Source organism: Schistocerca serialis, chromosome 1 (assembly GCF_023864345.2).
Source record: "Schistocerca serialis cubense isolate TAMUIC-IGC-003099 chromosome 1, iqSchSeri2.2, whole genome shotgun sequence".
NCBI classification, from domain to species: domain Eukaryota; kingdom Metazoa; phylum Arthropoda; class Insecta; order Orthoptera; family Acrididae; genus Schistocerca; species Schistocerca serialis.
Genome location: NC_064638.1, coordinates 126114410 through 126127383, shown reverse-complemented (window position 1 = coordinate 126127383; position 12974 = coordinate 126114410). Strand labels below are relative to the sequence as shown.

Sequence of the window (12974 nt, the reverse complement as noted above, 5' to 3'; positions counted from 1 at the left end):
CATGTCTGACAACACCTTCACACTCTGTGCAATATCCAGACACGAATGTCGGTCTGGCACAGAGATTCATTTTGTCACGTTTAATCAACGTAGCATATACTTTGCAGAGCGAAAGAGATTTCATTCACAACAAAATAAGGTGTCTCTTAACATCCTTGGCGAGTAATAACATCGCAACTGTTCATTCTCGAATGTTACTCATTACCGTCAAAATACTTCGAACAAGTACGACTACAGGAAAAGGCGACCAAGATGATATCTGACAGCTCAATTATCGTTGCTATGAACAGGAAGCTACACAATACAATGAAGTAGTTGCTCGGGGCAATCTATCCACAGGCATGTGACTTTTTATTGCAGCCCCTATACAGCGTACAACCTTTAGCGGTATGCATGCGACTACGTGCGGTACCTAATACGTTCCAAAACGCTGTACATAGAAACGACATTTTCTCAGGGCTCATACCCCAGTTTCTGTTGGCGATAGAAAGGTTGGGTGGTTTTGGATAGCCCTTCGTATACCCAACAGAAGGATCGTTTTATTGTCACTCTCTTACAGTAAATGATGGTTCAAATGGCTCTGAGCACTACGGGACTTAGCTTCTGAGGTCATCAGTCCCCTTACAGTAAATGATCAAAGTATGAATATTACACACTTCCTCCTGAGGTAAATGCTACAAATCGGTTGGCTCTTCTCATATTTTACGTGGTCTACGGTGCGCTTTAGGGGATTTTATGGTGCCACCAATAGTTCAGGGGCGGTTACTTCGGAAAACTCAAAAAAGAGGTTTTATGTTCCACTCTTTTGTACTAAAACCGAGTCGTGGATTCCAAGACGGCTATCCAAAGTAAATATCTGAAATTTTTACCAAGTACTCCTAGGATCCCAGTTTCCAAGAACTTTCAAATTTTCTTGATATTATTGTCTTTTCAGATCTAAATAATAACGTTATATTCTCCAGCAATTTGTCTAGAAATACCATCTACGATTTTTCAAAAATCTTTATCCCAAAAGAAAGGTATTTGGGGATCAAAACCGAGTCGCAGATTCTAAAACGGCTATGCACATAAAATGGGTGTAATTTTTAGGACATTCCTACGAACCTGATAACAAACAGCGTTGAAAATTTTGTCGATATTGTATTAGGTCCGACCGCGGTCACTTTCGCCACCTCGCCGCGAGCGCCCGACGAGGATGAGGGAACCGGCCACACTGGGGCGAGCACCCGAGGAGAGGACACTGCAGTCATTCTGCAAGCACACAACGGGGAGCCAGGCAGATGCTCTCGCCTGACTCGAGGAGGGAAACATTGCAAAGGTCCTGTCTGACAACGAGAAGTGTGCCGAGAACTGATGGACACCTGCAGCCATTGGGAAGAAACGCCAAGAACGTATGCATGAAAACTTGTGAATTCTTCTGGCCAGAGGGCAGTCATTTCATCTACCTTAGAAAGCAGGGATGTGCCGAAAATTCCAGCATCCCACGGGCACAGGGAGGTGCGTCCAAAAAGTGCGGGGAATTGGCGCAGGGAGGTGTGTGAAATAAGTCAATGTTCTTAAGAAGATATTTTTCTCGACAGTAAGGATGTAAGGTAGCAGTATTTTGCACCTTACCGTAATATGATAATTGTTGCAAAGACGAGTTAGATATCGGTTATTATGTTATTTATCAGGCAATCAGCCTATTGAAATTCATATAGGTAGTATCAGACGGCATAAGACGCGTATTAACTTTAAGAAATTCGCATGTTGCATGAAGTCGGGGTTCAGGTGATATTTTCACGGAGTTTGGCCGCAGCGGACGAGCAGTACTGCTCAAAGGCAGGGTAGAGGGGTGCGGAAGTTTACAACCGACCATTACGAGTCGGCATGCGAAAGCGTCCCACTGAGGGATACGCGCCGCCGGTGCAGGTAGGCACCCATTGCACGGACAACAGAGGCAGGCCTTCGAGGGACGGTGCCTCGTTGGCGCTGGGCGTTACACCGACACCACTATGTCGAGACGAGCTGCCGCCTAAGGGAGCCTTCCCACGATTCTTAACGTTTTCTGGGGCTTTCTAAGAAACGCGGTTAAGCTAGTGCAATGACCTTTTCCCGCGCGAGGGCGAAGAGAGAGACACGATTGGTGGGTTCAAATGGTTCAAATGGCTCTGAGAACTATGGGACTTAACTGCTGTGGTCATCAGTCCCCTAGAACTTAGAACTTTTAAACCTAACTAACCTAAGGACATCACACACATCCATGCCCGAGGCAGCATTCGAACCTGCGACCGTAGCGGTCGCGCGGTTCCAGACTGTAGCGCCTAGAACCGCTCGGCCACTCTGGCCGGCGATTGGTGGGTTCAGTTTTGAACGGAGTTTCATTTTGTTCCAGAACAATCTAGGCGCAGTAAGGCGCGGAATGTTTTGATTGGCTGGAAGAAGTCAGGAAATAATAGTGGGAGCGAACTGTGCTGGTCTAGAGTCTCGGGATTGGCCAGCTCGAAAAATAGCGTGGGGGTGCTGATTTTTGCAGAGGGAAGCTTTTGGAGCTGTTATCAGAGAGAAGCGTCTTAGCTCCTGAAGCGAGCGGACATTGTGCTTTCGGCTCTGCTGTAGGAGTGTAAATTCTTTTCAGTGTGCTGTGCAGAACTTTGAATAAGTCTGCCAGCTGCAACTGAAACTAGTATTCAGTTAGGGAATCTGTCGTCTTTTACTGTTAGAGACAGGCTAATCCCGCCAATTACGGATGGCAATACAGTCTCACAGAAAGCAGACAGGAGCAGAACAATTTCCTTGAGCCAAACTTTATTAAAGACGTTACTGGATTCCGCCTTTGGGCTGGTGAGCCCCGTCTTAACGAGTGCGAGACGATTGGAAAGAAAGCAGAATTAGCTTTTGAATAGGAGTTTACGAACAGGAAGCCTGTTCCCGAAATTAAATTCATTTTTGTTACAACTGAGGCTCCTCGACGACGCAGACGCCATCGGCAGCTTGCTGACCTGTCCACGACGCTGCAATTGGTAACGTGATGCTCAGCTTCTGCATTTAATCCGATATTACGTACGCTTGTGATTACCAGAGCTCAGTACTCCAGCCACGCTCTTGTTGAGAATTTGGTAATTGAAGTAGGTTTGTCTGACGTATTTTATGCCGTCTGACAAGTGGAGGAGTAGAAAATAACAAGTACAGAAGCGCTATCTGACCTTAAGAGTTAGTTTTGGAATTTAAGGGCCATTGCCATTACTAACTTCATTTTATCACTTATAAATGTATGTCATTGTTCAGTTTGATGTTAGGAAGATTATTGTTCAATAAATGTGTTCAATGCTATCCTTGTTTGTTTAGTAGTGATCAGTTTCCTGAACACTATTTAATAATTAAATATTAATCAAAATTACTAAAGGGGCAGTTTCAATTAACAGGTTGGGTCTCATAACAGGCCTTCAGCCAGAGCCAACGACCCGATCCAGTAGGGAAAATGAACAAGTAAAAGCATTCTTGTTAAAACCCACCCACATTTGCCGGACCCGCCTAGGATCCCTAATCATCATTTATTGAAATAAACCCCTTCCAAGGACATTCCTTATAAATCACTGATGCTGACAGCTTTTGAGACGAAGCTCAAACGCCCGCATCTCGTGGTCGTGCGGTAGCGTTCTCGCTTCCCACGCCCGGGTTCCCGGGTTCGATTCCCGGCGGGGTCAGGGATTTTCTCTGCCTCGTGATGGCTGGGTGTTGTGTGCTGTCCTTAGGTTAGTTAGGTTTAAGTAGTTCTAAGTTCTAGGGGACTTATGACCACAGCAGTTGAGTCCCATAGTGCTCAGAGCCATTTGAACCATTTTGAACGAAGCTCAAACATGAGTCTGTCCAGGCCTCACACAGAGACAGCTGTTATAAAGAACAGTTGTGTAGCTTCTAACAGCATTGAAATGCAGGAAAACGATATAAGAATGTGAAATCGTGAGAAAGATGCCAATTCATGAGGCACACACCAGCCCACACCAGATGGGAAATTTCCACCCCGCATGGTGAGGCGTGGCTCTGAAACGATGATATGTCATGGGGCTGCATTGAAAATTTTGTCCGCCAATGACAACGCCGAAAGACAGAATATTTCGAAGAGGAGTTGGGCTGAGAGATGGAGGAGAAGCGTTGTGGGGAGTCGTGGAGACACCACGGAAGCCTTCAGACACCGTGATAGCACAGCTTCGGACACGCGACTGACAACTGTCAGACAAAGTGGAGATCGTAGCTGGGCCTCGTCGCAAAGTTGCAATTGCTGCTGAGGACAACCGACTCGCGCAGCACAACCCCGAGGTGACGCGCTGAACCGACGCAGCGCCTGCCGCCGGCAGCACTACACGACGAACGATAACAAATAATAGTGCGGCAATTTATTCTCTCCTCCTTTCCCTTAATAACAGAGTCGTGCCCACGCCCAGTGAAATCTGCGCTGAGATTTATAATTTTGTTTTGGTTTGTGTAAATGGCACGATAATACATACATTTCTTTCATGTTTTGATCATATAAGCAATCTTTTACATTCATACATCAACCCCATTATTACTAACAATTGGTATTGATATCATTTCATTACTGATATCAAATAATTGTTGGCTCCTAATATGTGACAAGCTCATTAGACATCTGCTCGTCATTTCATGTTCGACAGCAAAGAGAGAAATGTTTTTCCAGTTCACTTCATTTTTGGCGCCCAACGTAGGGCGACCTGGTTGGTAATTTTCATGGTATCTGATGTCACAAAATAATTTCTCGAGATCACTACAAAGACTTAACCTGCTTTCGAGATGCAGAGGTTGAACTTACCCTATGTCTACACACAAACTACTCGTACAAAATACTGTGTGAAAAGAATAATAATTTATAAAAAGACGGAACTGTGAAATGTCTCCATTATGATCAGAGACCCATGTTATAATATTCAAGTGCACGCAAAAACTTGTGCACGTAAAATTCGGTTTGAGATGTAAAATTAGTTTTGTGTTATTTCAAATGGTTCAAATGGCTCTGAGCACTATGGGACTTAACATCTGAGGTCATCAGTACCCTAGAACTTAGAACTACTTAAACCTAACTAACCTAAGGACGTAACACACATCCATGCCCGAGGCAGGATTCGAACCTGCGACCGTAGCTGTCGCGCGGTTCCAGACTGTAGCGCCTAGAACCGCTCGGCCACCGTGGCCGGCTGTGTTATTTCAATTTCACCTAAGTAAACTACCAACATTTTAGCGACTCATAAAGTTATTTCCATATGAGTGACATGCGCTGCTGAGGCAGCAAAAAGAAGAGAGTCAAGAGGAAACTATTACTACTGGTGCACAAAAAAGGTAATATGCTACCGTTTAGCCGCGCGGGATTAGCCGAGCGGTCTGAAGCGCTATAGTCATGGGCTGCGCGGCTGATGCTGGCGGAGGTTCGAGTACTCCCTCGGGCATGAGTGTGTGTTTGTCCTTAGGATAATTTAGGTTAAGTAGTGTGTAAGCTTAGGGACTGATGACCTTAGCAGTTAAGCCCATAAGGTTTCATACACATTTGAAAAATGTTTTGCTACCGTTTAAAAGACTCTGACTCAAAAGTGGAGTACCAGCTGCCTCATTCTACCTTCCTCAGCACCTTTAAAAACTGCCCCAAAAATTTTGGCATGCGAAAATATTTGTGCTTTTTTCCTAAGAGAAAAGAAAGAAGATTAAAAAATACGGGACGATAGTAGAAAATGGTTGTGGTATAGAAAGAGCGAAGGGGACAAGGGCAGTATGAGAGAAAGAGAGAGATACAGTATCATCGGTACATAATTGACAGTGACATAACAACGCTAGGAAAAGAGTAAAAGACACAGTGACAGTGGGACAAGAATAAAAAGAACGAGAAATTGGACGTAGGTGAGAGACAGTGATAGTGAAGAACAGAGTCTCTGACAATGACAACGAGGAAGAGAGAAGGTATCAGAGAGAAGAGACAGCAGCAGTGGGAAGGAATAAATGAGATAGCAGCAGTAAGAGCAAGAGGTAGCGTCAGTGAGATGTGACAGTAGTAGTGGGACAGAAAGAATGAGGCTGTGGCTCTGAGATGGGAGACAGTGATAGAGAAGGCACAAAGAGACAATGACACTGGGCTGGTCTGAATGAGCGAGTGAGAGTGGGCAACTGGGAGTGGTTGACCTACTGGATGTGAGGTACAGTTAGGTGAATTTGTGGAAGTGAGAGGTGAACTGAATGTAGAAAAGAATGCGAATATGTTGCGTGCCAAACTTTTTGGGAAAAATTTTACAGATGCTGAGGAAGGTGGAATGAGGCAGCTGGTACCCCACTTTTCAGTCTGAGTCTTCTAAACAGGAGTATATTCGCCTTTTTAATGATCCGATAGGTGCATTTTCCTGCTGCTCATTACATTGTATACGAGGCTGTGGCATTATGGAGTACTGTTCATTTTTCACTAATGAATTAATACACTGAACTCTGTACACATAGTTTAATCTATAACACACTTACTCACAACCAGAAGGATCCACAGTACAGACAGCGACGGACCATTGCTTCATTTCCATTCTCAAGACGTTGCTAAACATTATCAGCGCACTTTTCGACAGGCAGTATGGACTACCCATCGGAACTGGCCATCTGCCTGTAATGTCACAAACTTGGTGTTAAAGTTTCTGTTATTATTATTATTCATATAGGAATATTACATAAATAAAGTACTACACAATATTCATACAGGCAGTTGAAAATGAACACGCGCATAAATGAACATGATGACAATCAACTTCGTGGCGTTTACGGAAGTGGGATCCCGTCCCGGACCAGTTCATCTCAGGGCTGACAGCTGAAACAATAGAGTCTGGTACTGTTCGGTGACTTGTGAGTGTGGGGAAATGTGAGCTAGGGCGGTGGCGCCGTTGCAAATCCACTGCTATACTGGAGTCCGCTTCAGGGGGAAGTGAGCAGATACTCAGAAGAAGTGACTATGCATGAGGAATATAATAGTATAACCAAAAAAAAGACAGTAAACACGCATTGATACCAGCGGTAATTTTTTGTTATTGTATTTCAATAACGTTCGATTAAATAATGATTCAAATGGCTGTAAGCACTAAGGGACTTAACATCTGAGGTCATCAGTCCTCTGGACTTAGCACTACACTACTGGCCATTAGAATTGCTAAGCCATGACGATGACGTCCTACAGACGCGAAATTTAACCGACAGGAAAGAGATGCTGTGATATGCAAATGATTAGTTTTTCTCAGCATTCACACAAGGTTGGCGCCGGTGGTGACACCTACAACGTGCTGACATGACGAAAGTCTCCAACTGATAGCTCATACACAAACAGCAGTTCACCGGCGTTGCCTGGTGAAACGTTGTTGTGATGCCTCGTGTAAAGAGGAGAAATGCGTACCATCCTTTTCAGACTGATAAAGGTCGGATTGTAGCCTATCACGATTGTGGTTTATCGGTTTATCGTATCGCTAGATTGCTATCGTGTTGGTCGAGATCCAATGATGTTAACAGAATATGGAATCGGTGGGCTCAGGAGGGTAATACGGAAAGCCGTGCTGGATCCCAACGCCCTCGTATCACTAGCAGTCGAGATGACAGGCATCTTATCCGCATGGCTGTATCGGATCGTGCAGCCACGTCTCGATATCTGAGTCAACAGATGCGGACGTTTGCAAGACAACAACCATCTGCACAAACAGTTCGACGACGTTTGCAGCAGCGTGGACTATCATCTCGGAGACTATGGCTGCGATTACCCTTGACGCTGCATCACACACAGGAGCGTCTGCGATGGTGTACTCAACGACGAACCTGGGTGCACGAATGGCAAAACGTCATTTTTTCGGATTAATCCAGGTTCTGTTTACAGCATCATGATGGTCGCATCCGTGTCTGGCGACATCGCGGTGAACGCACACTGGAAGCGAGTATTCGTCATCGCCATAGTGGCGTATCACCCGGCGTGATGGTATGGGGTGCCATTGGTTACACGTCTCGGTCACCTCTTGTTCGCATTGACGGCACTTTGAACAGTGGACGTTACATTTCAGATGTGTTACGACCCGTGGCTCTACCCTTCATTCGATCCCTGCGAAACCCTACATTTCAGCAGGATAATGGACGACCGCATGTTGCAGGTCCTGTACGGGTGTTTCTGGATACAGAAAATGTTCGACTGCTGCCCTGGCCAGCACATTCTCCAGATCCTCTCACTAACTGAAAACGTCTGGTCAATGGTGGCCGAGCAACTGGCTCGTCACAATATACCAGTCACTACTCTTGATGAACTGTGGTATCGTGTTGAAGCTGCATGGGCAGCTGTACCTGTACACGCCATCCAAGCGCTGTTTGACTCAGTGCCCAGGTGTATCAAGGTCGTTGTTACGGCCAGAGGTGGTTGTTCTGGGTATTCTCAGGATCTATGCACCCAAATCGCGTGAAAATGTAATCACATGTCAGTTCTAGTATAATATATTTGTCCAACGAATACCCGTTTATCATCTGCATTTCTTCTTGGTGTAGCAATTTTAATGGCCAGAAGTGTACTTAAATCTAACTAAACTAAGGACGTCACGTCTTGCCCAAGGCAAGATTCGGACCTGCAGCCGCATCAGCCGCGTGGTTCCAGACTGAACGCCTAGAACCGCTCGGCCATCACGGCCGGCGATTAAATAATTAATGGCGTCCTTTTATTACATGATAATTATTGTTCAAGTGACTAAGCGCAAATATCAATGTACATTTATGCTTATGCTCGTTGCTTATCCTGAATAACGACATGGAGACTAACACTGAGTAGTTTAAAGAATCATTTTTACTATACTTGTCCATGACTTGTAGGCATAATACACATGGAGATGACAAAAGTCATGGGATAACTACACACATGATCATAAATTAAGGATAATGCTGATACATGATGAAACAACGCTCTGGTGGGCGGTTTGCGGGTTTAAATCACCTCGGGGTACGGCCATGCGGTGCATTTGACCTGTGGTCGTCGCACGGTAGCGCTGGCAGCAGTCCACATACGTAGAGGTGTGTTGCTGCATGTCAGAGTACGGTGCAGCGAGTAAGTGCGTAGACGTTTTCAGAAGTGCTAATGGTGACTGTGTGTTGAAAATGGCTCAAAGAACACATATTGATGACGTTATGAGCGGTAGAATAATAGGGCGATTGGAGGCTGCTCAAAAAAAGCATGTCGTAGCACGGGCCGTTCCGTGTGTCACAAAGTGTGATCTCAAGATTATAGCAACGATTCCAGCAGACAAGAAACGTGTCCAGGCGCTACAGTACGGGACGTCCACTGAGTACAACACCACAAGAAGTCCGATATCTCATCATCAGTGCACGCAGACGGCCACGGAGTACTGCAGGTAGCCTTGCTCGGGACTTTACCGCAGCCACTGGAACAGTTCAAAAATGGTTCAAATGGCTCTGAGCACTATGCGACTAAACTTCTGAGGTCATCAGTCCTGGAACAGTTGTCTCCAGACACACAATCTACAGACGACTGTACAGACATGGTTCATTCGCCCGGAGACCTGCAAGGTGCATTCCACTAACCCCTGGTCACAGGAGAGCCCGTAAAAAAAAAAAATGGTTCAAATGGATCTGAGCACTATGGGACTTAACATCTATGGTCATCAGTCCCCTAGAACTTAGAACTACTTAAACCTAACTAACCTAAGGACAGCACACAACACCCAGTCATCACGAGGCAGAGAAAATCCCTGACCCCGACGGGAATCGAACCCGGGAACCCGGGCGCGGGAAGCGAGGACGCTACCGCACGACCACGAGCTGCAGAGCCCGTAAAGCCTGAAGAACACAGTACATGGTCATTGGAACAGTGGTCCCAGGTTATGTTCACGGACGAGTCCGGGTATAGTCTGAACAGTGATTCTCGCCGGGTTTTCATCTGGCGTGAACCAGAAACCAGATACCAACCCCTTAATGTCCGTGAACGGGACCTGTATGGAGGTCGTGGTTTGATGGTGTGGGGTGAGATTATGATTGGTGCACGTACACTGCTGCATGTCGTTGACAGAGGAACTGTAACAGGTCAGGTGTATCTGGACGTCATTTTGCCTTTTCAGGGGTGCAGTGTGTCCCACCTTCCTCCTGATGAATGATAACGCACGACCCCACCGAGCTGCCATCGTGGAGGAGTACCTTGAAACAGAAGATATCAGGCGAATGGAGTGGCCTGCCTGTTCTCCAGACCTAAACCCCATCGAGTACGTCTGGGACGTTCTCGGTCGACGTATCGCTGCACGTCTTCAAACCCCTACGACACTTCAGGAGCTCCGACAGGCACTGGTGCAATAATGGGAGGCTGTACCCCAGCAGCTGCTCGACCACCTGATCCAGAGTATGCCAACCCGTTGTGCGGCCTGTGTACGTGTTCATGGTGATCACGTTCCATATTGATTTCAGTGTACATGCGCAGGAAACAGTGGCGTTTCGTAGCACATGTGTTTCGGGACGGTTTTCTCAACTTATCACCAATACCGTGGTCTTACAGATCTGTGTCGTGTGTGTTCCCTATGTGCCTACGCTATTAGTGCCAGTTTCGTGTAGTGCCACGTTATGTGTCATCACAGTCTGCAATTATCTTTAATTTATGAGCATGCGTGTATATGCACGTCAACTATTGTGACATCATTCATTTGCGTGTTGTTGCTCCATGAGCTGTTCGGGCTAGCAACAATGTATGATGTGTTGGAGTTGGCGAATTCTTGCAGCTGTCTTCCTATATTGTGATTAATTATTAAATTGACTGTTACTTGCCAGTGAAGTGCACCAGCGGTATTTTCTGCCCTATGGCCGTTAACGCCCCAGTTACGTGCCCTGATCGTTTGCGTAGATTTCCGGCGGTGTGCCTTTCCTCGTTGTGTTGATGCTGTCTGACATAGCGTGTAGTTTGACAGCCTTTGAAGTTGTTTGGTTCACATTTTGCTTAGGGTGGTTATTGTTCCCTTGGCTGTTTTTAGACGCCAATGCCTGAAGACGTAGTGCTGTTCGTATCCTCGTCCTCAGTCGATATTTTCCATCGTTGTGCCGTTGGTCGGACGGAAGGGAGTTGGTTAATTTGTTGGTCACTCATTGGACCGTCCCAAGTTTGGGTTGCCATCCGATTACTTAACTTCAATTCTTGGCTGCCTGTCTCACCTCAAAAATAGTTCAATTGGCTCTGAGCACTATGCGACTTAACTTCTGAGGTCATCAGTCGCCTAGAACTTAGAACTAATTAAACGTAACTAACCCAAGGACATCACACACATCCATGCCCGAGGCAGGATTCGAACCTGCGACCGTAGCGGTCGCTCGGTTCCAGACTGTAGCGCCTAGAACCGCACGGCCACCCCGACCGGCGTCTCACCTCACCTTACGTTTGAGGTACCTACTCAGGCCGACCCTTGGAACACTTCTGAGCACCACTTGTTCTGTTTATTTTAGATTGTGATTTTCATTTTAGTTTGAAATATTGTGGGAGGCCTTCGGCCGTGTATTAATTCAGTTCCTTTAAATTATACATAAAGGCCTTCGGCAGTGTTAAATTAAAATTTTGAAGATTGAATTTATTTAAAAAAAATATTTTTCTCGTAAAATTTGTTCTATTTGCAATTGTTTGTAATCCAGGCCATAACCCGTTAGTTGTTCGATCTTTTATGTGTGGCCTACAGCCGAGGATTTACGTGAATCCCTTTTGATAAGACGTTCAGCCCTGTGTATTCTTTAAAGGAGAATTTTTTATAAGAATTGTTTATCTGACTTGGTGTTCAGGCCTTCAGCCCTTGTTTCAAGTTTGTTTGTGGCCTTCAGCCGTGCAATAAGTTAACATTTCATAACTAGGCTTTTGGTCATTCTGTTGTAAGTTTAAAAAGAAATTTCTTGGTTAGAAAAAAATTGTTTATTAATGCGTTTTCATTATAGTTGTCCTTCAGACGTGTAGTGAAGGCCTTCAGGCGCTAATTGTTTTCAGATTCACGTTTTTTTTATATTTACCTTCTGTTTATAATTGCTTTTAATTTGTAAGCCAGGCCTTCAGCCGTTCTTGTTTTTGATGTAGTTTTGGGCCTTCAGCCCAGAAAGCATCTCAAGTTTTCATTAAGTAGGCCTTGAACCATTTTGTCTAATTGTGATCTTTTAAAGAATGTGTAAATAAGTGGTTCTTAGAAAAAATAAAGTTGTGTGTTTGATTGTGTAGTAATTTCCGGGTAGTGTCTGTGTAGCTTTATTGTGAAGAGTATCGTGTGTGTATAGTTTGCATTCGGTTCGTGTTTTCTGTGTTTCTATACTTCCGTACAGTTAATTTTCCATATTGTGCAGTGAAGTCGTTTAAGTGTTGTTTCTGTTTCCATTAGAGTATTTATACATAATTCAGTGAAAACACCTGTTCAAATTTGTCGTTAGAAAATATCGAGCCTCTTCAGTTTCTTACTCGTTTCGTGATTTCCGCCATTATAACCTACGCCACCAATTAACTTCACGCTGTTTACATTCGCCGACTGCTACATTCGCCGACTGCTACATTCGCCTGACGTCCAGAAGTTCTCTGCTCACCTCACCGCAAGCTAAGTTGCTTTCTGCGAATTATTAATTGGTGTAGGAGAATTGTTTGTAGTGTAATTTGTATTGTTTGTATTTGTTTTGTTTGTTTGTAGTGTAATTTTTATTGTTTAATCTGCTGTCATGTGTGACAAATGTGGATGTTGTCGTAGATTAGGGAGCACGGGAATGAAATGCCAGGATTGTGGGTTGGTGTTTCACTGGTGAGATTGTAGCGGGGAAGCTGTTATAGCGCCAATGGAGTTGTAGATTATGTAACCGTGACAAGAAAATTGTGGAACAGGAAAAAAAGATTTGTTTTTACACAACATAGAAGTATGGAGATAAACAGCGATCAATTTACTTATAATCAATTATGCAAAATGACAGTCACAATTGCATTATTTATTTTG

The 12974-nt window shown here is 44.9% G+C and overlaps 1 protein-coding gene across 1 annotated transcript in view; it reads right to left on the bottom strand.

The window, feature by feature from the left end:
• The window catches only part of LOC126463899 (estradiol 17-beta-dehydrogenase 2-like), a 208124-nt gene that overhangs the window by 92513 nt on the left and 102637 nt on the right, over positions 1–12974 (bottom strand). Inside the window, exon 5 of the mRNA XM_050096194.1 lies at positions 6496–6628. Coding sequence (XP_049952151.1) covers positions 6496–6628 — 133 coding nt within the window. The remainder of the gene's footprint in view (positions 1–6495; positions 6629–12974) is intronic.